At 33.6% G+C, this 25,665-nt stretch overlaps 1 protein-coding gene and 1 long non-coding RNA gene across 3 annotated transcripts; both read left to right on the forward strand.

The window, feature by feature from the left end:
* The first annotated feature begins 1,219 nt into the window (after positions 1-1,219).
* Positions 1,220-2,548, forward strand: LOC148546432 (uncharacterized). The gene is made up of 2 exons (XR_015899209.1): positions 1,220-1,792; positions 2,451-2,548. It is a non-coding gene; the product is annotated as an uncharacterized LOC148546432 (long non-coding RNA).
* Positions 2,549-14,018: 11,470 nt separating this feature from the next.
* On the forward strand, positions 14,019-25,626 carry MSH1 (MUTL protein homolog 1). 2 transcript variants are annotated; one of them, XR_015899442.1, is made up of 22 exons: positions 14,019-14,225; positions 15,031-15,172; positions 15,316-15,413; positions 15,848-15,923; positions 16,115-16,234; positions 17,059-17,106; positions 17,241-17,305; positions 17,484-17,569; positions 17,725-17,889; positions 18,037-18,146; positions 18,243-18,348; positions 18,425-18,500; positions 18,868-18,926; positions 19,147-19,214; positions 20,060-20,233; positions 20,560-20,766; positions 21,688-21,944; positions 22,045-22,188; positions 22,790-22,847; positions 23,281-23,580; positions 23,686-24,503; positions 24,619-24,646. XR_015899442.1 is itself a non-coding variant. In XM_016320593.3 (22 exons), the coding sequence occupies exons 1-22, from the start codon at positions 14,104-14,106 to the stop codon at positions 25,168-25,170; spliced, it is 3,429 nt and encodes a 1,142-aa protein (XP_016176079.1). In that variant the 5' UTR covers positions 14,064-14,103; the 3' UTR covers positions 25,171-25,626. The 2 variants fall into 2 exon arrangements, 1 of the variants encoding a protein (XP_016176079.1); XM_016320593.3 differs by lacking the exon at positions 24,619-24,646 and adding an exon at positions 24,943-25,626 and having other exon boundaries at positions 14,064-14,225; positions 23,686-24,405.
* The last annotated feature ends 39 nt before the right edge of the window (positions 25,627-25,665 follow it).

A 25,665-nucleotide genomic window follows, 5' to 3' on the forward strand; every position in this document is an offset into this window, starting at 1 on the left:
TAGTTTTCTGATTTCTGATTCTGAGGTTGCTAATTTCTGTTTATTCTGAGTTACTGAATTTCTGAGTTTGTAAGCATCCATTCCTACCCTGCTTCAGTTTCATTTTTGGGAGTTAATTGCTGTTTTTTTTAGATTTAATTATGTTAATTGTTGCTTGTTTTTCTGGGTTAATTGTTATTTTTTTATTGCTGTCTTCTGCATTTAATTTATGTTATTTAATTTATGTTTATTGTTGTCTTCTGTTTTTAGCTTTTTTTATTTTGTTAATTAAATGAATTAATCAAATTTTTGTAATTCTGTTTTTGTAAGTATTAAATTATGTTTTTGTTCTATTTTTAATTTGTTAATTATGTTTTTAATTTGTTACTGCAATTTGATTTCATAGTCTGTTTGTTTGATTTTATATGTTTTTGTAATTCTATTTGTTTGTTCCAAATTATGATTATGTTTGTTCCAAATTTAAATTATGATTATATTTGCAAATTTAATGGTCGGTGGTTATTATTGATTTGTTTGTTAGTTTTGATTATTAGGTTATAAATTAAATTTTTAAATTTTGAATTTTATTAAGTTAAAATTTATTGAAATTTAAATATTTAAAATTATATATTAAATTTTTAATAATTTTATTTAATATTTGTTTAAACTGATTAAATTCAAGTTAAACTCCGATCAAACCATTAAACCAGTAAACCAATCACCTCACCAGTTTATTGACCGGTCCGATTCTTGCAACCTTAGTCTTATATTAGGTTATTTTTAGCTTGGTTGTCTGTTTTTGTGTATTATATTAGGTTTATTTATGTATCTTTTCAAAAAATCATACATAGATAATGGAATCAATTGAATTATTGTAGAATAAGTGGTCATTATTAAAATTTAATGCGATAGTTACAAATAATTAGATTCTATTTATAATTTTTATATGTAGATAAAATCTAATATTATTTTATGATAACTTTAATAACTATTAATTTTATATATACTTAAAATTGGATTATTTTTACCATTAATTTTATGCTAACATAACATGTTTTTGGTGATTTTTTTATTAATCCAACTTAACAAATTTTGAATAATTAATTATAGCAATAAATTCTAACAATTATTTAATTTAGTATAAAAGATATTATACTAATAGTAATACAAATTATTTTTAATTATATTATATGTAATATTTTAATGTAGGTATGAAAAAAGAAATTAGAATGATTATTTTTGTTGTTCATCAATCTTAATTTTTTATCTTTTGATATAAAACTGATTTGTTACCTATTTTTGTTGTTACATATTTGATGGCTTTATGGTGATAATTTTTGTAAATATTTTTTACGTTTAATTAAAATTACAAAATATTAATTAAATTATTATTTATTGGATTTTTGTTAATTTAAATTATCTAAATTAAGCAAACCAATTGTATAATTTTTTATTCAACTATGTTACTACATTGGCTAGAGAGAGCCTCACTTGTAGAGTACAGTTATTGCAGGTAGTAAATATGACAAACAAAGCAGACAAAGACAAACACAAGTAGAGTATAGTTATTGTTTTTAAAGCTTTAGGAGTGGATTTTTTTAAAAATCTATTTTCAGCTGGCACTAATAATTATTCATTATCGTCGTTTCCTATCTCAGGTAACTTTCCAGCCTTATCTAAGGAAGAGAGATAGCTTATTGCTACAGAACCTACTAATGAAGAAATTAAAGTTGTTGTTTCTTATATGGGTGGCTGAAAAGCTCTGGGAGCAGATGGTCTATTCCTAAAATTTTTTCAGCACTCTTGGAATAAGGTTAGACCTACTGTTTGTAGCTGGGTTAAAGAGGTGTTCACTAAGCCTCTAGCATAAGATGTGTCAACCAAACTCTTATTTCTCTGATTTTCAAAATTAATACTCCTAAGACTTTTGCTCATTTTCGGCCCATAAGTTTGTGCAACATCTGCTATAAAATAGTAACCAAAATGCTAGCTACCAGATTGAAGCCTTTTATGACAAAACTCATCTCGAATACTCAATCCAGTTTTATCCCTAGAAGAGCTTGTGCTGACAATATCATCATCACTTAGGAAGTGGTTCACTCTATGAGAATCAAGAAAGGCAAAAAAGGCTTTATGGCGATAAAAGTGGATCTTGAGAAAGCCTATGATAAGCTGAATTGGAACTTCATCTTAGAAGCTTTAGCAGATGCAAATATTCCTATTAACATTATCAATCTTATTGGTGTCTGTATCACTACCTCCTCTTTCAATGTCCTTTGGAATGGCTCTCATTCAAAAACTTTCACTCCTTCAAGAGGAATTTGTTAGGGAGATCCTATATCCCCTTATTTATTTATTTTTTGCATTGAAAGATTATCTCAACTTATCACTAATCTAGTGAATGAGAAAAAATAGAATCCTATTAAGCTTTCTAGAAACGGTCCTAATTTGTCTCATTTGTGTGTTTGCAGATGACCTGAACCTTTTTGCCAAAGCGGATAATAGCCAAATTAGAGTTATCAAGAAGGCTCTGAAAATTTTCTGCAACAGTTCAAGCCAAAGCATCAACTATGAAAAATCTTGTGTTTTATTCTCCAACAACATTCATCACTCTATGAAAGCCGATTTGGGTAACAACCTAGGTATCTCCCTAACATCTAATTTAGGAAAATACCTAGGTGTTCCTCTCATTCATGAGCGTTGTGGTCAACACCATTTCCAATTCATTTTAGACAAAATGCAAAAAAGATTAAACATATGAAAAAGTAAGTCCCTATCTCTAGCAGGTAGGTGCACTTTGGCACACTCTGCTCTTGCATCTATCCCTAGCTATGTGATGCAAACCATGAAGATCCCAGTTGTAATACTCTCACTACCAGAATGTCACGCTTCTGGTTGCGACACCCTGATAGTAAGAATTATTACGACTACTTTATATACTTAATATTAAAATATGAGCCTATGACTCGACACCATATTGCTGATTTTTTTTTGAAAACTGGAAATAAATACTTTACCTAAAAAAAACAAACAGGCATAGATTCATATACAATACTTCTTACATAATAGCTTATAATGTAATATACATATAAAGCATACAACTCCTATCACTCTTATAAAATTATAATAACAAAGACGAGGGAAGAAAAATTATCTAATTAATACAATATCATATAAACCAAAATGCAGTATAACTCTTCATAATGCTCTTCATCCGATTCTTGAAAAGGTAAAGCTGTAGGGGGTGAGAACCTAACCACACGGTCTCCCCACGGAGTTTCAAAATTGTCATAAGAAGATATTTAATAAGAAAACTGTTTTCAAGCTTAGTGATTATCATAGCCTTATGAATCTTTTAAAAACCAATAGCTAATCATTCAAAACCTTTTCAAAGAAACAATATTTAATCTTTCAGAAATCCAAAACCTTTCTTTTCTTATAAGAAAATCTTAATCAATTTCCTAGACAGTATGAATAATCAACCTGTTCCAAGCATAGGTTCATTAAGTCTATGCTGAACTAGCTTAATTTTTCATACTTTACTAATATCTCAATCAGAAACCAATCAAATCAGAAACCAATCACGGCCTTCAGGCCATCACATAATCAATCAACACAATCATTATTTCATCATCAATACTCAATCTCAAAAGTACCACATCAGAAGCAAACACAGACAAAACAGATAAGGAAAACACAGGTATAGATAACAGTTATAGCAAATAGATCAGATAGCAGTTAATAACAGTTTAGCAATTAGGCAAACCAAAACAAATCCAAACCCAAGCAAAGCATACAAATGCATATGATGCATGCCTGTCCTATGGCTAATGAGCTCATCTGTCGGTTATACAGCCAACCCGACAAGTCCGGTTTGCTAAACCATTGGATTGTCCCCCGACACGCATCCCCATGAGTCTATGCATAGCTTTTTCTCATATATATATATATATATATATATATCAAATCGCTCAATGGAGGTACCATTCCCGGGAATTTATAAGTGCCCGATCACCCTTACGTCGTAGAGTCAACAGAGTATCGAGTCTCAACCTGGAGCAAGTGGTGGCAAGCCACTACGTCTACCAGGAAAACTCGTGTCTCAGATAATTCAAATTCATAAGCCATATGAATAATTCATTCAACATTCATCAATATCTAAGTCATTCTCAATATCATCAATATTCGTCAATCCATATCTCATCTCCAAATTCATTCAAAAATCATATCTCAAAGTCAATCCTCATCATCCTTCTTTCCATTCCGTTCATCAACAACCTCAATTCAAAACATGATTCTTTCTTTAATAAATAAACCAATCTTAAAACATATAACGTTTAAAACCAAATCTTTTTAAGTAATTACTTCAAATGAAACTTTCAATTTTATAAAATTTCGGCAGCATCTCCACTAAAAATCGGATTCTGCCACCCTTTTCGGGTCCCAACTAAACCAAACCAAACGCCTGTTAATCGTTCAAATCACTTCCAATAACCAATATCACAACAACAACACTCAACCCAAGAAAATTACAAAATCCAGAATTCAATCAACCAATCCTATAAATCGTAATTTAAACCAACTTCAATCAACAGCATCAATCAATAATTAAGAATTCTCGGTCTTCTCAAACAGTTTCAAACCAAACCATTCCTCAAACCTTTTTTGAATCATTTCCAAAATAGCAAATCATTCTCAATAAACAAATCGTTTTCAAATATCAAGTCCTTTTCAAATTTATTTTAAAATCAAATTCCGATATCAAATCGGGTTCAATATCAAATCAAATTTCAATATTAAATCTTTTCTAAAATCAAATCGTTTCCAAAATTAAACTAAATGTCAATATTAAATCTCTTCCAATAATTCAAGGAAAACCACTTTAACAGCATCAGTCAACTAATCAGAATATTCAACTTTCTCAATCGATCAACCAATCAATCAAACTAATAATCTCATTCATCCAAAACAACTCAACTCAATTCAATCCATAAGACTTACAAAATCACAAAAATGTATTTTACGCATTAATATCGATTTAAAACAACTCTGGAAAGTAAAACAAGTTTAAGAAAAGCGCCCCTACCACGGAAAGTCAAAACCCATAAACCAAACGCATCAAAGAAAACATTTTCTCTCGATCCGTGATCAGCAGCAACCACAACATCAGTCCCTAACCACTTTTGCGGCAACCACAACAACTCTATTCACAACATATAATAACCAAAATTCAAACTTATAACAAATAACACCGCAAAACCTCAGCGTAAGATAACAGAATAGCGACCTAAGGGGTTTCAAGGTGAGAACAACTCACTGAAGTTAAGAATAAAAGAAGGAACGGTGTAGCAGCAGCTCCGGTGAGCTTCAGCAGCGGCAGCTATTGTTGGTGACTACCCAGACGGCAACGCAGCTCGAAACAGAACCAAAACTAGAACTAGATGGGGTTTGGAACTGCAACTGCAGCAATATTTTTTCAGTGTTCTTCAATGAGCAAAGATAGAACAGTAATGGCAACTCCCACCACCGTCACCTCCTCTCTTCCAGCGACCAGCTCTAGCAGCAAGGACGGCGAAGACTTAGGCAGCGACGTCTTGACTCAGTGGCGGCGCAGAAAACGATGGTGCTGGTTGCGGCAGAGCGCGGCGGCTCTTCTCTTCCTCGCATCGTCGGTGGCAGCAGTGGCCCCTCCTGGGTGCATCCCTGAGTCACGCGTTTTCCCCCTCCATCAGTCAGCGACGGCGAGGCAGCAGCAGCAGCGGTGCCTCCTCTCCCTCGCGTGCGTCGCTCTCTCACACCACCAGATCTGGTATCTCTCCTCAACTGGTTCGGCGGCCCGATGGCGGTGGCCGGGGCAGGACGACGCCATGAAGCAGCTCGACGAAACGGCAGCGACGCGAGATGGATGGCGGTAGGTGCGACGGCTCGATCTCTCTCTTCTCCCCTGCGGTGCAACTCACTTCTCCCTCAGTCATCTCTTCCTCTCCTTTCTTTTCTCTCTTAATTGCTACTATGTGTGGGTGTGTTTGTGTATATTGAGTGGTGGCTGTGGCGGTGGGTGAGTGGCGGTGAGGTGGTGGAGGTTAGGGTTTGTGGGTTTTAATTTAGGAATTAGGGTTTAATTTGGGACAAAAGTGAAATTCGAAATTTTGGGTAAATTAGAGTTTGGTAAATTTTAATAAAATTAGGGTATATAGTATTTAATTTAAAATCTAATTTATCCCCTTAAAATTATTTTAAGAAAATATTATTTAATTATCAAATTTATTAATTGACTTTCAATTTAATACTCTTAATTTAAAATATAACGTAAAAAAATTAAAGTATTAAATTCTAGAATCTGTATTATTTAATTAAATTGTATAAAATTCTTATTCTTTTTTTTTTACCAAAGATAGGAGACTCGAACCCGTAACCTCTTAATTGAGTATGGGGAGACTATGCCATTTGAGCTATTACTCATTGGCTAAAATTCTTATTCTTTTGCAACTGTTAAGCTGTATAACTTAAATATAGAAAATTATTCAATAATTATAAAATTAAGTAAAATTTCTAATTTAATTGTCAAAACTTGATTTAATTACTTTTAATAAAATAATTTCTGAAAATAAAGTCTTTAATGAATAAATAAATTGAAATTAACTCATAATAATATTTTTCGAAAATTATGGGTCTTACACCAGTAGTTGTTTGTGAGAAAACTGATAAAATTTTTCGCAATTTTATTTAGGGGTCGGATGTTAATAGGAGAAAGATTCACCCCATCAGTTGGGACAATATTTGCAAACCTAAGAGTGAAGGGATCTAGGGTTTAGGAAGGCGAAAGAGAAGAACAATCTATTCCTTATGAAGCTAGCGTGGATGTTTATCAATAACAAAGAATCTCTTTGACTGAAAGTTCTTCGCAGTAAGTATGGTTGCGGGGAAGCACTGGTGCCTAAAGTAAAGTTGAAAAATAGTAGCTCTAATACCTGGCAAGGTATCGTTAAAATATGGAATGACTTCACACCTCACCTAATTTGGAGGATAAGCGATGGTAAAGAAGTGGCCTTCTAGACAGATCAATGGATAGCAGGGATTCCTAAACTAAGTGATCTAGCACTAGAAGATATCCACTCCATCATTAAAGACAAGGTGGTTGATTATGCGAACTCAGACGGTACTAGAAAGCTTAGCATTCTGAACCAAATTCTACCTAGTAAAGTTGTTGATATGATAAGATCAATTAAAGCACCCCAATGGGATTTAGGAGAGGATATGATTTGTTGGTTGCCCTCTTCTACATGAATTTTTTCTATTAAAACTACATATATAGCAATACACCAATCCAACCCAAGCAGTGAGTTTCCTTTTGATAAAATATGGAAACTCAATTTTTTCCAACGTCCGAGAGCCTTCACTTGGCTTCTATCTCAAAATACTCTCCTAACTAATGAAAATAGAGCTAGAAGAAGGCTTACTGAAGTAGCGGATTGTCCCAGATGTCCAAATAACCCCGAGACTTTGCTCCATGTTATACGGGATTGCCCTTTCATAAGTAGAACTTGGAAGAGTTTGGTAAATAGAAATTCACAATAAAATTTCTTTCAGACAGATACCCAAGCCTGGCTGAAAGAGAATTTGTGGAGTCCTCATAACAGAAATAGAAATGAACTCATATTTCGAAACTCCCTCTCTAACCCAGATATATTACTTAATCAAGCTATTTACCTGGCCAAGAACTACGAGAACTGTCTCGCCATTTCTGAAGCTGGGGTTTCAACGCTGAGTACCAGTAGAGAAGATATGATTGGGTGGGAATCTCCAACTGAGGACTGGTTTAAGTTGAATGTTGATGGTTCAGTTATACTCCCGCAAGCATGGCGAGTTGTGGTGGTCTGATTAGGGACCGTCAGGGCAGAACGATTGCAGAATTCATGATGAATTTGGGGAATTATTCGATCACCTTGGCTGAGATATAGGGCTTGTACATAGGGATTAAGCTGGCTCATGACCTAGGCATTAAGAAGCTTCTGGTTGAGACGGACTCCCTCTGTGCTGCCAATTTAGTCCAGAACATGGCTTCCTCTAGAACTGCAGGAACCTCCTACTGCATGCCATAAAGCTGCTTCTTGCCTACCGATGGGATGTTCGCGTCTCCCATGTATATAGAGAAAGGAATTTTTGTGCAGATCTGTTGGATAAGAAGGCTCATCTCTGTTAGATTGGGCTCACATATTTCTCTTCTCTTCTGGCATTCCTCTCTGCGGTGCTTATGGAGGATGCCTCTGGGGTTAAATTTCCCAGAGTGATTTTTATATAGTTCTTTATTTTTTGGGCTTTATGCCCCCTTTGCTCATAAAAAAAAGAGTACAGTTATTGCAGGTAGCAAGTATGACAAATAAGCATATTGATTCACAAAGGCAAACCCAAATAATGCACAATTAAACAAAACAAACATATGCATATGATGTATGTCTGACCTATGGCTGATGATATCATCTGTCAGTTATATAGCTAATCCGACATGTCTTGGTAGCTAACCTTGGACAGAAACACCCTTCATAGAGCAAGTGGGGCTGAGCCACAACCCACTTGCTCCATGTTGAGCTTATAAACACCTACCTGAGTAGTAGCAGTAGTAGTGGTTATTAGCCACAAAATTAGTCACACATATAAAATACATATATGTCAGAATATAAAATATACGTTAAAAATAAATTTAACAATACATATATTTATGAACAAATACATGGTAACTAATTATTTGTGTACACATAGTAATTTTGTTTTTCATTTTACTTTTACCATGAAGATTACTTCCATTCTTACTTAAAATTTATGTTTTTATTGATCGTTATTATTATATTTTTTGGTGTACTTTAATTATTATTCATTTGCAACGTAGATTTATGTAACAACTATCACTTAAAAAATTCGAACAAAAAATATATTATTCTTTTTTGTTAGGTTTGGCAAAACTTTTCAAGGTACGAAAATTACTGTAAAGATGGCTTGGAATAGAGACGCAAAGATAGATAATTTTTTCTGCTGAGCCAAGGATGAAAAATGAAATTTTTTAGAGACAATCGTGAAGACCTGAGTGGAATTCCCGTCCCGTTCCTTGTGGTCCTTGAATTAGGTGAATTTACTTAATTGTCCTTAAAATTTTAGGGCTACTATAAGTATTTTAGTAATTTCACCTCTAATATATATTTTAGTAATTTTATGGTATGTTATTTTATTTTTTTAAATATGATATTAAATTTTACTTAATTTATAATTTTGGACAAGATGTATTTATAAGTTGTTCTAATATTTTGTGTTTTTTTTTTTAATTTCATTAGAATTTCTATAGAAAATTATAAAAAGTAAATAGAGAATAGGGCCTTGTGAAAACTATAGGAAATGCAAGAGAACGAAAAATGAGGATAAATATTCTTTCACGATAGGAATTGAGGACGAGGACATGAAGAAGATCAAGGTTTAGGGACGAAGAGTTCGAAGGCATCTCCACCTCTGCTTCACCCTCACTCCAATGACATCTGACCCTTTACTTTTGGTATAAAATTTATTGTTATTTTAGTTTTTTTTTTGTTGCAAAATATATTACCATTTCACTTTAATTAAGAATTTTACACACATGACGGAGTTATTAATATGCTAATTTGCCCTATTTAAATTTATCACTGTATGTTATATCATGGGTTAAAATAGTAAATAACACTAACATATTTTATTTGAAAGAAAAATTCTACTTAATTTAATGTACACAAATTGATAGTTTGTTAATTTATTTACTAATTAAATTTTTTAAATCATAAATTCTTTTGATAAAATTAAAAGCTTAAAATAAAATATAAAGAGTAAACTACCATTTGTACCTACGAAAGTTGAAAACATTGATATATCTACCCATAGAAGAAGGAAATTACCACTTGTACCCATGAAATATAAACTTTTGCTAACAAAACTATCCAAATCCAAAAAATTATTTGAAATTCCCAAATTACCCCACCACCACCACTTACTCCACACCACCACTTTTTCAATCCCAAACCCACCACCGAAATTCTTTCTCACCACCACTCTAAATCCTAATTACCATCATCACTCAATTCAAAGACACCACCACCTCATTTCCTTCATCACTACCATCACCACCACGACTATTATACCTCTATTATCATCTTCTTCACATAAAGCAACAACAACAACAATAGAAAAAGCAAATTGTCTGAGACCACCGCACCGCCACCGACGAACACCAAGCTGTCTCCCCTCACCCGATTTCCACTCTTCTTCCTCTCTCTCACCCTTTCTTAGCTCCTCTGCGTAACCACCGCCGCAGCACTCAACAGTCGCTGGCGCCGTCAAGTCCCACCCAACCTCCACTCCCCGCCGCCGCGTCCTTTCCCTCTTTCTTTCCTCCTCCACCCTTTCCCTCTCTCTTTCTTCTTCTTCCCCTCGCCTTACCTCCGCGAGCCCAGGACCACCGTCGCCTTCTGTTTTCGCCGCCTTTTACAACCCTAGAGCCACTGTCATTGCCTGATCGCTACCGTTGCCCCAACCCGTTCTAGCTAGCCCTTCATCTCTCGCTGACGCAGAGCTCCAGCCCTTGTCCAGTCTGCGGTTTCACCCGCTCTTTTCCAGTCTACAAACCCAGAGACCATTGAACCTACATCACATAACCATTTGAAGAAGTAGAAGAGAGAGAAGCAAAATACAGAAGGAAAGAGAGAGAAAGAGAGAGAGGAAGGAGTTGGCAGATTTGACGGACTTTGGCGGCGGCGACGAGCTCAGAAAATGGAAGGAGAGAGAGAAATGATGGGATTAGTAGTGGTGGTGGTGGAGGGAAAAAGATGATGCAGATAATGATAAGGGTAATTTGGGGTTTTTATGTGATTTTTTAGTGTTTGGATAATTTTGTTATATGGAACTCATGTTTTATGGGTACAAATGGTAATTTCCTTTCTTTATGGGTAGATGTGTCAGCGTTTTCAACTTTCGTGGGTATAAATAGTAGTTTACTCAAATATAAAAGATCTAATTTTAATAAATGTGGTAGACAAAGACCAAAATTAAATTTTAATTTAAAGTAATTAAATATATTTATAATTTTTATTATGAGAAATTAAATATAAAAATATATTTTTAAAGATTAAAAAAAGAAACAACTTACTCAAAACAATGAGTTATGTGGAATAATTTATTATATTGTGAATATAAACATTAAATCAAAATTAGTATTTTTTGTTGTAACTCAAAATTTCAATAACTAAACTCTTAATAATTTTGAAAAGTTAAAATAAATCAACTCATAAATAGAGATGACAAAAAAACTTGTGAAAATAAATATTGTGAAATCACAAAGTAGAACCTACTTTAATAATTGTATATATAATTTATAATAATACTAAATAATATTTATAATTTAAAATTTAATATCTCCGTGTAAGACGCGGAAAAATAAATTAATATCAGATTAAAAAAGAGTTTTCTTTTTAAATCAAATTATGTGAAAAACAAGATAGAAGATAACTAATTACTGAAGATAGAAATTGGAATCAGAATCTCATTCAAGAATTATTTTCTCAAGACGTTGCAAACAGGATTTTGTCAGTTAAAATTCAGCAGAGTAGGGACAAATTGCAATGGGATTTGAACAAATCCAAGCAATATGATACAGCTTTAGGTTACAGAATTGGCTATTTATTTTACCATCCGCCTCAGGAGTTTTGCCCTAATTATATGCAGCAGAAAAAGCCGTGGATTGATCTATGGAAGTTGAACTTGCCTCACAAAATTAAGCTATTTATCTGGAAAGCTCTCCATGGCCGACTTCCGGTGCTTGCTCAGATTCATCACCGCATCCCATCTATATCATCAATATGCCCTTGCTGTCATGAAGCAACGGAAACAGTCACTCATTGTTTGATCGATTGCTCTAGAATTAAAGACGTATGGTCTCAGAGTTATCTTCGTGACTGTCTTTCCCCTCAGAGTTCTAACGACTTTTAGACATGGTGGACTGTATCAACAGAGATACTTAACCCGTTGAAGAATGCTGACCGTAATCTTCAATTGCTTGCCATCATTTGCTGGAACTGCTGGAAAGCTCGCAACCAGTTGATTTTTGAAGGTTCTACTTCTATGCCGTCTGCCATTCTAGCAAGCTCTGTCAAGTTGCTTCGTGAAATCCAAAAAACTCCCAGTTTAGGTCGTCATCTCCATGAGATAAGCTCTTAGTTGCGTTCAATTTGATTTATCATTATTTCTTCTTTAAGATTTTTCTTTGTTTTTCGACCACGCACCGTTGGATGAATACCTTTAGTGTAGTGTTTTTGGGAAATCCCCATCTTTTATTATGCTGTTCTGCTTTTGGACATCTTTGTATTTTATTTTTTAATAATTAATGAAATATAACCTATTATTTTTGAAAAAAAAAAGAACTATCTTTATAGGTGAAACGTTAGAGACAAATTTAATAAAATAGATAAATAAATAAAAATCTAGATTGAGTAAAAAAATTGAAGAGAAGGGAGATAGAGGTAGAAGTTATACATGAAATTAGTAACTGTGACAAAATTAAATGAAATTTATAATTGCAATAGATGAGGTGAGGGACGGATGGAGACAATATAATTAAGGGTGTGGAAGGAAGAAGAAAGATAATGACAAGAGAAATATAAAAAAGTGCATCAAGGAGTGAGAGAAGGTGCAGCAAAAATTGAAGAAATTATAAACTTTTTTTATTATAAAAAAACTCTAATAAAATAATTAGAGTGAAACCAAATGACTAATAAGATCATAATACTCACTGAAACAAAATGATAAAACTAAGACTAATATAAAATTAAACAGAGCATAATTTGAATTAATACTTCATAACATATTAAGATTCATAAAAAATTACTTATCACTACTAATTGAATTATTTCTTATATCATAATTATTTTTTTTCTTTTATTTATGATTTCAAAAACTAATTTTTGGCATAGTTATTATCTAATTTAAGAAATCAAAGAAACTCATCCAAATAATTATTTTATACAGAGAAACACTTACAAAATTTGTAATGCTAATAACATGAATATGGGGTGAGAGAAAATAAGATAAAAGAAATACAATTGGTAGAACTTTCGTCAAATGAGAAAATTTGAAATACCATTAATATCGTGAAAATGAGGTGAGAAAATTTGAAATAAAAGCGAGATAAAACAGGTAGAAGTTTTTTAAATGTTTAATAACTAATGTTAAGTAGAGAATTTAATTATAAAGGACAATATTGAAAAAATATTTTGGATACCAAAATCTATATTTTGTCATTTAGTGTCTTTATTAGGTTAATTATCGATTCAATTATGATAACTGTGATATAAAATTTATTTTTAACTATAACATACAAGCAAATAATATATTAATTAATTTGATAATTATTTTTTATGTCCATATAATATTTGAGAAAAATGCTAAAAGACCATCAAAATTTATAATTTTTGACCATCAATTAATCATATTTAAAAATATGGGCTAAAGTATGTTGTTTAGTTACTAAACTTAAAGGATTAGCTAATTAGGTTAATGATTAAAAGTAATAGTAAAAAATAATAAATTCTAATAGCACATAGTATTTTTTTTTAAATAACAAATTTAGTAGATAATTTTATATATTTAATTTATATATTTTTTATTAAAATTATGAAAAAAAAGAAAATAAAAAAATGTAATTTATTTTATAATTTAATTTTAAATAAATAAATAAAAATACATATAAAAAATTTAAGATAAATAAAAATACACACCAAAAATTATAAATATCAAAGTACACTCTAAATTTTTTTATTAGATAAAAGTACACCCGAAATCTTATATATATATATATATATATATATATACTACTATTTTTGACATTTTTATCTATAAAAAAACCAATTTTTAAAATATACTTTTGGTATTTATAAATTTTAATATGTACTTTTATTTATGACAAATTCTTTTTTGTGTACTTTTATGTTTTAGTTTTTGGCTTAACAAATTTTGTATTGTAATAATATATTAATATCCTTGTAATCTAGCCCTACAAAAAGGTTCATAATTGTATTTTCTGCCTCGAGAGCGCCATTTTGCAGCTTTCACGGCAACATGCGCGCTCTGTCAGCTCGAAACATCGTCGTTTTGTTACCCCGATGGCTCCACCGTCCTCACTTCCCTCCTTCTTCTCCTGCACCGCCATGCACCTCATTCCTCCCCTCGAGAACGCTTATGTGAGTTCTAATCTATGCTTTCTATTGGATATGTACTTTGATCTTCAAACTCTTCTTCTTATTCTTCAAGCGTTTTAAGCTTCAAGGTTTTTACTTTCGAACTATGTAGTAACTATTATTCTGATTAATAGTAGTAGCAGTAGTAGCAGTAGCTTTTTGCTGAAATGTATTACCATTATGGCTGCGTTGGAAAGCTTAGAAATTCGCTGAGTGGAAAAGGGTTGAGCTTTGTCAACAGAAGTTATGGTGTTACTTGATTCTGATGAGATTAACTTTGATAGAACACGAGGGAAAAGTGTTCTACAATCTATACCAAAGTATAGACTTCGAGAAGATATTATTGAGTGACTTGTATAGATTTTGTTAAATATGGAATCAGGGTGAATAGTAAATAAAAAAGTATAGGTTTTGTTTTGTATTTCATTAATCTTGTTATCCTTGGTGAACAATAAGAAATTACTAATATCTAGCTATAGTTTGTAAATGTGCAATAATTTTGCACAGAAAAAGGTAGTTCATTACCTTGAGCTACGTCTCACTTAATTTGTTCATATGACACAATTTTATCCGTGGACATCTGGTGCATAATGCAATATTCAAGAATCAGGATTGAGATATTGAGATGGCTGGTATATGAACTGAATAGATGAGGTTCATGAAATTTTATTGTGTTTCATGAAAAGTAGGACTCAATGTGAAATTTGTTACCTTAATTTTAGTAAATTTGCTCTACTTTTTTCAGTACATTTCTTACTCTTGTCAGAATTCAATCAATTCATGTATTTTGTAACATGCCAATGAACAGAACAAATAGACATCTGGAGAAAGTGTCAGGTTTTAAAGATAGGAAGGTCCTCAGGGGTAGCACTAAAGCAACTAAGAAGCAGAGAGTACCAAACAATGTTTTAGATGATAAAGATCTTTCTCACATATTGTGGTGGAAGGAGGTTTGCTTTCTCACATGTAGTTGTTTCAAACATAGCCATTACTTCTTAAACTATTTTATTATGTTGATTAAACTGTGGAATCTATTGATAAGCTCTGCATTCTCTCTTTTCTTTCTTCTTTTCCCCCCTTCAAAATGTGGCAGAGAATGGATGTGTGCAAAAAGCCTTCAACTCTTCAGTTGCTGAAAAGGCTCGAATATTCCAACCTGTTGGGCTTGGACTGTAACTTGAGAAATGGAAGGTAAGCACTTACGTAATTGAAGCCAGTGTTTTTTGCCTTTCCTTTTGTCTAGTTTCGCTACATATATGTGATGACATTTAATATACAGTGTAAGCATCCTGCCTTGATAGGTTGTGATGTAGCTGGCCTTGATAGGTTGTGATCTGTAGCTGGCCTTGATAGGTTGTGATCTGTAGCTGCTGATAATCATTCTGCTTTCAAATATGAGATCAATTAATCAAATGGGTTATGAATCTATGCCAACGACATGGTTGGACTGTTACTTTCCCTACGAATATATTTTTTTTTTGGTGTTCTAGGAGGATAGTGGTTGTGTGCTTCTGCCTTTGGAGCAGCATATCATTGGGTGTCCTTTCGAAATGATACTTGATATTTCCATGGATGGCATTATTATGAGAATTTTATCAAAACCCTTTTTTCTTGTTTATGTGTAGTCTCAAGGAAGGAACACTCAACTGGGAAATGTTGCAGTTCAAGTCAAGATTTCCACGAGAAGTTTTGCTTTGCAGAGTATGTTTTATTTATCTATCCTGTTTGTTGAAAGTTTGGTCCAGCATTGACAGTCCTGTACATTTGGGGTGATAGCAGCAGTCTCTGGTTCAATGGTTCTTGATAATTTTGTTGCTTTACGCTTCTTTGACGTTGGATCTTTATTCAGTTTTTTGTTTTTGGTATAAATTTATCGCCTTATTTTTCCTCAGGTTGGTGACTTTTATGAAGCACTTGGAATAGATGCTTGTATTCTTGTTGAATACGCGGGTTTAAACCCCTTCGGTGGTCTGCGATCGGATAGTATTCCTAAGGCTGGTTGCCCAGTTGTGGTATTGCCATTATTATGCTTGTGCCTATTGTGCTGTTATGTTTCTGTTAACGAATTTATTATTGACAACATGGTGTTATGTTCATCACAAGTAGCATAGCTATACATATAAGAATGTTAATGCAGAAAAATAGAAGAGAAAATGGTTCAACTTCTGTCATCTTTTGAGTATTTTGACTTTAGGTCCAGTGCATGTGCAACAGTAATTATGGTTTAGATGCCTTTCTATAATAGATGAAGCATTTGGGAAATTGTTGGGCTTTTGCTAACAGTTCTGTAGGTTTGATGAGTATTTCTATTGAATATTATTTTTATAGGTATTTTTTGAATTCTATTATAAATTCAAAAAGGAAAAAGGAAATGGGAAGCATTAAATGCCATGTGACTTCTGGTTAAACTTTTCATGGTTGCAAAACTCAATTCAGATAGCAACGTTTAAGTCTGTGCACAAATGTAGAGATTCTTTTCTCCTCCGTGGAGGAAATGTCTTTTACTAGACATACCATCACTACCATTTCTTTATGTAAACTTCTGTTACTTTTCACATTTTCCAAAACACTTCAATGGTATAAGATTTACGTGGAGGGAGAGATTGACTTCCTCGGTGGAGGGTATAAGAACTTTCCACACAAGTAAGACCTTCTTCATCATGCACACACCTCCACAAAGTGCATCCAATTTCCCTTAAATTAATTAATACAGAGTTGTGCTCAAGATAAGTATAGATATGTAACCATTCTAGTTTTTAGTGCGCAACAATGTTTCCTTTTTTTCCCTCACAAGCACATGCATATTGGATGACATTTCTCTTTGCTTTGGTCACAGAATCTTCGACAGACCTTAGATGATTTGACAAATAATGGTTTTTCAGTGGTGAGTATGGCAATTTAATGATCTCTGCATCCATGAATTTGACCACACTCCCAGGCTATGCTTATGTGCTTCTAGTAAATTATTGTATAATCTGTATGCTAGCTTATTGAATGTCTACATTTCGGTCTTAACAGTGCATTGTGGAGGAAGTTCAGGGTCCAACTCAAGCTCGATCTAGGAAAGGTCGATTCATATCTGGGTAATCACAAATTCTTTTAAAAGCTGGTGATCAGTGATCTCTCTTTTTTAGCTGATTGAGAATGCTTTATTTAGGTACTATTGGTATATACTGGAGCCAACCAGCATACTATGTATATGCATAGGTACTTAGGACTTACAAAGCATGTCATCTTGCTGACTTAATCTTAATATTGTAGACATGCTCATCCTGGAAATCCATATGTATATGGACTTGTTGGGGTTGATCATGACCTGGACTTCCCAGAACCAATGCCTGTAATAGGTATGGAAGCGTTTTATTTCATTTTTCTATTTGCAATGCCTTGAAAATCCAATGCTTAATGGATTACTTTGTTTATTATCCTGTTAGGTTTGTGCTTTATTCCTTATGTTTTGCATATGGTTACAGCATGAAGTTTTAATAACATCTTTGTATAGGAATATCACGTTCTGCAAGGGGCTATTGCATGATTTTAGTCCTTGAAACCATGAAGACATACTCTATAGAAGATGGTTTGACAGAGGAAGCAGTAGTGACAAAACTTCGTACTAGTCGATACCATCACTTATTCCTTCACGTGTCTTTAAGACAGAACTCTTCTGGTTTGTGTTTATTTATTTATTTATTTTACCCCACAATAATATTTGATTTATGTAGATAATCCCATCATGTTGGAAAACTTTCTTTATAGTTGTGACATTTGTAGTTTTATATGCATTCTCATTATTAGTTAACTTGGGTTTTAACAGGAACCTTCCGTTGGGGAGAATTTGGTGAGGGAGGGCTTTTATGGGGGGAATGCAGATCCAGACATGTTGAATGGTTTGATGGAAATGCTATATCTGAAATTTTGTCTAAGGTATGAATAAGATATATATACATACATTTTAACTCTTAAATCTCTGTGTCATTCGATATGGGTATATTATATTTATATTTTGTTATGGAACACTAGGTGAAGGAGCTTTATGATCTTGACAATGAGGTCATATTTAGGAACAAGACTGTTCATTCAGAAAACCGGCCACAATCTTTAACTCTAGGAACAGCAACACAAATTGGTCAGCCTATATATTGAAGAAAATATTGTGCCAACCGGTTATTTTCTTTCTCAATATGCTGATTCTACATTTTCAGGAGCCATACCAACTGAAGGAATACCTTCTTTGTTGAAAGTGATACTTCCACCAAATTGCACTGGGTTGCCTGTATTGTGAGTAATTTTTGTTTTTTTTTTTTAAAATAAACTTATTATGTGATATTTCTTGAGATTTTGCACATTAATTACTGACTAATAACTATCTCCTTAAAATTTGAATATTTACTGGTTTATCCTGTATTCTCGTTTGGTTCAGTATACATTATTTAGCATAATGTAGGCTGGTTGGTAATGTATACCCGCATATGGCTTTTTGCAATTTCAAAATGGTGTAAATAGTTGTACATTTGTAGTCATGAAAGAGACAAAATTTTGCAATTTTCCTATTATAAATAGCTGTAAATATAATCTGCAGCCTGTAGTGGTTGATCCTGTGCAATGTTTGGAAATTTTATGTTATATTTTTTATTGTGGTTGTCAGGTATATAAGAGATCTTCTTTTGAATCCTCCCTCGTATGAGATTGGCTCCACGATTCAAGGTGATTTATATCTCAAGTTATTTGAGATGTGTCTGTTAACATTACCATTTAATGTCAATATCATTGACAGATGATGACATTACCATTGTTTTAGTCATCATTTATCTTTTTATTTGCTTTTGCTTTATTATAGTCATCAATTATTTTATAAGCCCCTTTTGGAAAAACAGGCTATTTTGTGTTTAGTTATATACTAATTTTCTGCTAATTTTGTTGGCAGCAATATGCAAACTTATGAGCAGTGTATCATGCTCAATTCCTGAATTCACCTGTGTTTCATCAGCAAAGGTTGTATTTCCATCACTTTGGTAAAGTGTGATTAAATCTCTAATACTATTTGGTGCATGTTATCCTTTTAAATACAGCCAATAGGCTGGTTCTTCGTAATAATTCTGCCTTTACTCCTTACAAAGGCCCAGGTTTAACTTTTCCAGTGTAAGCTGAACTTCTGCAAGTATAACTTTATTAATTGTAAAACTAGGCTGGAAGAAGGTGCTTGCTTTACTTATGTAAGCAGGTTATGGTTACCTGAAGCACCAAAAAGTATGAGTTTGGGTGTTCTCCCCTCCAGTTCATCTAAATTCTATGTGCCATAGCTCAAGAATTTCCTATTCTCAACATTTGCATCACATTTTGTGTCTCTGTAAAGATATCATCTTTCTACTGAGGAAAACACAATAGCTACATTTTGATCAGCCATGTAATGGACAACCTTTGGTATCTAATTGGAATAATCTTCCACTCTACAATATACCCATTGTCTCCATGGGGAATATCAGGTCCTGGAGCTAGGTTTGTTTCTTTTCTTGTCGATAGAAAGATGAAGTTTTAAGGGGAAATAATCTCTTTGTAATAGAAAAATAGCAATGCTTTTATTTGCATTATTGCTTGTGTGCACAAAGCAGTGAAACTAGATTTGAATTTCAATCCCTAAATGCTGATTCTGGTTTCAAGAGTTCTCCTTTACGCCTCTGCTTTCGGACACAAACCATTCAAGCTCTCAAATTTATTAAACCACCCCCCTCCCCCCCCGGCCTGTTTCTTTTTTTCTTTTTTTCCTTTTCTGTCAATAATTTTTTGCTATTTCCTTTTGCAATATCTTTTTGTTCTGATTCCTAACGGTTTTTGTGCAGCTGGTAAAACTACTTGAATTGCGGGAGACCAACCATATTGAATTTTGTAGAATCAAGAATATTCTTGACGAAATTTTGCAGATGCACAGAGCCTCTGAACTTAATGAAATATTGAGACTTTTAATTGATCCCACGTGGGTGGCAACTGGTTTAAAATTGGACTTTGAGACCTTGGTTAGTCTGAGCAAGTCCTTTTCATTTTCCCCTCCTTAATTAATATGTCCTAAAGTAGGGATACTTATTTCCAACCTTGTATTTAGGACAGACAAATTGAAAAACACATAATGGGCTGTTTATACCTTATTTGAATTGTTTAATATAAATATCATGACATTCGGCTGATTTGTTTTTCTCTTCTCATTGTTGTTTAAGCAATGAAAGAGATTAATTCTAATATGATGAATATATTTCTTAAATTCCATTTCCCTTTTCTGTTGGTTAATTTATCTGTGTTCAATTGCATTGGCTCATAATCCATCATAATGTTTTCTGTTTTTCAGGTTGATGGATGTGAATTAGCATCGGGTAAGATTTGTGAAATAATTTTTCTGGATGGTGAGAGTGATCAGAAATTCAGTTCATTTCGTGGCTTTCCAAATGAATTCTTTGAGGATATGGAGTCTTCGTGGAAAGGTCGAGTAAAAAGAATCCATATTGATGATGTATTTACTGAAGTGGAAAGAGCAGCTGAGGCCTTATATTTAGCAGTACGTCACTTTAACTTAACATTGTTCCCTTTTTGTTGAAAATATAAATCAGTGGATGTAAGCCCTTGCTAACTGATTGTGAGTTCTTTGTTAAAAAGTTCCTTAAATATATGTGAAAATTATGGTTCATTCCACTGTAGATCTTCTTTCCAAATTTCATCCCTTTGCTCAGGCCATCTACAACAGCAAGCTGGTTGCCATCCCACATCAGTGCATAATTGGCTGGGTGCACCAGTTTTTACAACAGTTCTTGAAATTACTCTCTGTATGATAGGCCAATGTACTATATTGGTAGATGTACACTCTCAAGTGGTATCATCATAGCTAACTTTCTGATGTGATATTATTCTCAAGTGCTTTTGATGGTTTTGGTTATAGATTTTAAATAATTCATGTACCTCTTGATAATAGTATGAATATTTATGAAGATTGATTCTTGACAGATTCTGAGTTTCATGAAAAATTACGTATCTGTAGCTGTTACCAACTGTTATCAAACGAGTAATTAAGAAAGAACAAGTAACTGAATATGCCTTTGATTCAAATTTCTTAGTGAAGCCTAAGCCTTGTATATTTCTGGATGTTCAATAGGTAGAAATGTCTGAAAATAACATAGGAAGATAAAAACTCCTGGCCATAGAGGACCCTTCAGCATCTAAAATGCCTGGTTCTCATGTCTCTTTCTGTATTTGTTCACACATCAGGCCCAAGGGCTTAGTGAGATGTGTGAGAGAAATATAAAGGAACTTATTTTGGTGATCAAATGAAAACAAAAAGGAACTTATTTTAGTTGTTGCATTACTCCAGTGGTACCTTGTACATCATTTTATGTTTATTGTTTTTAAATTTCTGTATGCACAGTATATTTGGAGATATCTGTTCAGTGTGCTTGTTTTATTTGTGGTTTGAATATTCTTGCAGGTTACTGAAGATTTTGGTCCTATTGTTTCTAGAATAAAAGCTATGTCAGCTTCACTTGGAGGCCCTAAGGGAGAAATATTATATGCTCGTGAGCATGAAGCAATTTGGTTTAAGGGCAAACGCTTCACTCCAACTGTTTGGGCTGGTAGCCCTGGGGAGGAACAAATCAAACAGCTTAAACCTGCTTTTGATTCTAAGGGTAAAAGGGTAGGTGATGAATGGTATACCACAATGAAGGTGGAAGATGCCTTAACAAGGTGTGCTTTCATAGTTACCTTGCTATCAGTTTGCTATTGTCTTTTCATAAAATCTCAAATAATCTCCATACTTATCTTTATGATGGTAAATTTGTTTCAGGTATCATGAAGCAAGTTCCAAAGCCAAAGCAAGAGTTCTGGAAGTTTTAAGGGAACTTTCTACAGAGTTACAATCAAATATAAACATCATTGTCTTTTCTTCCATGTTGCTTGTCATAGCGAAAGCATTATTTTCTCATGTGAGGTTTGTGAACAATTTTGATTGCTTCTGCTGTATTATGAGGATGACATTATGTGGTACTTGTCATAGCCACTGATTCCATTTTAGAAGTTGATATGGCTCTTTGTTGGATACTAAGCTATCATCATCAATTTGATTGGAAATGTTCTTATTTCTTATACGTATTATCCTTGGTTGAAATATGGTATATGACTGCATTCAAATTGTTTTTGAAATTAATAATATGGAAGTGTAAATCTTAAAGCTGGTTTTGCAATATTTGTTTGCTCAAGCATTTATCTGGGAATAGGAAGGCAGTATGAATTATGAAAAACAGTACCAGATCACTTTAAGTTTTTTGTCTATTACTTAAATTGATGAAATTATACCAGATTATTGATCCACTTTGGTCATATAACATTTGATGGAAAATTTTGCAAATAAATTTGATTCAAAAGCTGCTGTCAACAATTTTAAATTCAATGCAATTATGTAACAGCATTCTATTGTGTTCTGAAATTGGTTGTAAACTGTCATATTTTAATACTATCTTACTGAAGTCACAAGCATTCTCTTTGCAGTTGAGCGGTTTATACCCTAAATTTCTCTCATTGTTATCTTGCAGTGAAGGGAGAAGAAGGAAATGGACATTTCCAACACTAGCAGTGTCCCATAGTTTTAAGGTAATGTATAACAACTTCGGGTTCTCCTTCATGATGTAAGATTTGCTATTACTATTGTTCTGCTATTGGTGCCTCCCTGTTTTCACCAAAACCTTTAAAACCTGCTCCAATGTAGGATGCCACCAGTTCTTACCAAAACTGGCAATAAGGTTGTCTGAGATGAAAAAAACCACCGTAATATGCAAAATATGATGGCATGCTGTTTGTGAACTAGCTCAGCACATAATGTATATATTACAAGAAAGAGCAGTGAACCCCAGTGAATCTGTAACAAGTCATTTGTATTAATCTTAAGTCCTAAAGGCTTAACCTCATGAAGGTCTTTAGATTTCCAATGGACTTGTTAACATTGAATCTTTGATAGCTGTCATCTTGTTTATCGTTGAATGACTTGTCGCAGTGTGGTGACTATTATGTTACTTTCTTTGTGCAGGATGTGAAACCATTGGAGGGATACGAAGGGATGAAGATAGTTGGTTTAGTACCTTACTGGTTGAACATAGCACAAGGAAGTGCCGTGCAGAATACCGTTGATATGAAATCATTGTTTCTGTTGACAGGACCAAATGGGGGTGGTAAATCAAGTATTCTTCGCTCAGTTTGTGCTGCTGCATTACTTGGGATATGTGGTCTTATGGTTCCAGCTGAATCAGCCCTGATTCCTTATTTTGATTCTATCATGCTTCATATGAAATCTTATGATAGCCCAGCTGATGAAAAAAGTTCATTCCAGGTTTGTTAGTAGTCTGTAGTATTCAATGATCTCTTTCTTAGTATCTAGATTAAAAAATTCACAAGTGTCTTAAAAATTTCATTCGTCATGTATTGGTTGTCTCAGGTAGAAATGTCAGAGCTTCGAACAATCATCACCGGAACTACTAAAAGAAGCCTTGTGCTTATTGACGAAATTTGCCGAGGAACAGAAATTGCAAAAGGCACTTGTATTGCAGGCAGCGTCATTGAATCTCTTGATCAAATTGGTTGTCTGGGTATTGTATCTACTCACTTGCATGGAATACTTAATCTGCCACTCAACCTCAAGGATACTGTCCAAAAAGCGATGGGGACGGTATGCATTGATGGACAAACAAAGCCAACGTGGAAGCTGACAGATGGAATATGCAAAGAAAGTCTTGCATTTGAAACGGCCAAGAGGGAAGGGATTCCTGAGATTATTATTCAAAGAGCACAAGATCTTTATCTGTCAGTTTATGCAAAGGACCGACTTTCTGGAGAGAATTTCCCAAAGCTGGAACAATATTCTTCTTCCATGAAAAATAATAATTTTGATCAAGAACAATTTGATTCAAGACGAAATTCTCCTGAGGAAATATCGATAGCTAATCAAGTGGAAGTTTTACAGCAGGAGGTTGAGAATGCTGTCACTGTAATATGCCAGGAGAAGATGATGGAGCTCCGAAGAAAGAAGATCTCATCAGAGTTGATGGAGATAAAATGTGTCCTAATTAATGCAAGAGAGAAACCACCTCCATCGACAGTAGGTTCTTCGAGTGTCTATGTGATGTTCAGACCAGATAACAAAATCTATGTAGGACAGGTACAATCCTCTCACTCTTTTCCCTAATTTTGTAGATTTATTTTTCTTTTTTTCCCCTTCTTTGAAAATAATAGCAACCTAATATGACATACCACTATGTAGTACCTGAAAAAGAGAAAAAAAATAAGAGAAGAGGAGGAGGGGGGGGGGGGGGGGATTCAGTTGTTTAAAATGTAAACAAGTTCTTCAGCTCGGATAGTCGTAGTCTATTAGACACTATAAACATTAGTACCAAAGATCTATATCATTTTTTTTTTCTCCAAAGATAGTAATTTATTGCATTACGAAAAAACCTTCAAATACAATTGTCCATGTGTCCAAGGATCTATATCATTGTCAGAAGGTTGTTCAAATTTTTAATCTTTTTTATCCAAAATCACAAAACAAATAAACCTTGTATAATTTATAGAAAATAGTATTAGTAATACTGAAATCATTTGTATTCTATCTTCATTTCATTCTGTCCCCTTTTATTATGAAAATTTACCAATCTAATTGACTGGCTTTCATCTCTTATTTGCTTAACTGGGGATATAGACGGATGATCTTGAGGGCCGAGTTTCCACGCATCGATCAAAAGAAGGAATGCAGAATGCATTGTTCCTTTATTTTCTTGTCCAAGGAAAGAGCTTGGCATGCCAGTTTGAAACTCTACTCATCAACCAGCTTCCTAGTCATGGCTTTCAGGTAGCCAATGTGGCCGATGGCAAGCATCGGAATTTTGGCACATCCAACCTTTACATAGAATGTGCTACCAGTTCTTGATAAAGGACAAAATTCAAAAATCCCCACTGCTGAGTTTTTGTTAGAGGTGGGAAACTATAATGATGTGTATATTATGTAAGGGGATTTAATTTGGTATTTATTGTTATTGTTAGACTCTTACACTATCATCTATTTATCTGTTGTCACATGATTAAAGAAATTTGACAAGAATCACTTCCTGCTGTCAAACTCTTCATGTGACAACAAATAATTGAATGATAGGGTAGAAGAGTTTTACATTAACGGCAGATCCAAATTTAACATAGTGAGGTTTATATCAAGTGAATGAAATTTAATTTAGGATGGGATGGCTGTAGCGTTTTTGTTAGATTTGGTTGCTGCTGCAGCATTGAGTCCATAGTTGCAAGTGGGTGGAAATTTGTGATATAACCTTTGTTTTGTACAGCACTTTGTTGATTAGTAATTTATCTGGGCAATATGAAATATATTCTGTAATCTGTCATCGAATCTGTTTCTTTAAAATTATATCTCCAA

The sequence above is a fragment of the Arachis ipaensis genome, chromosome B9 (assembly GCF_059453495.1).
Source record: "Arachis ipaensis isolate K30076 ecotype BB chromosome B9, ASM5945349v1, whole genome shotgun sequence".
NCBI classification, from domain to species: Eukaryota; Viridiplantae; Streptophyta; class Magnoliopsida; order Fabales; family Fabaceae; genus Arachis; species Arachis ipaensis.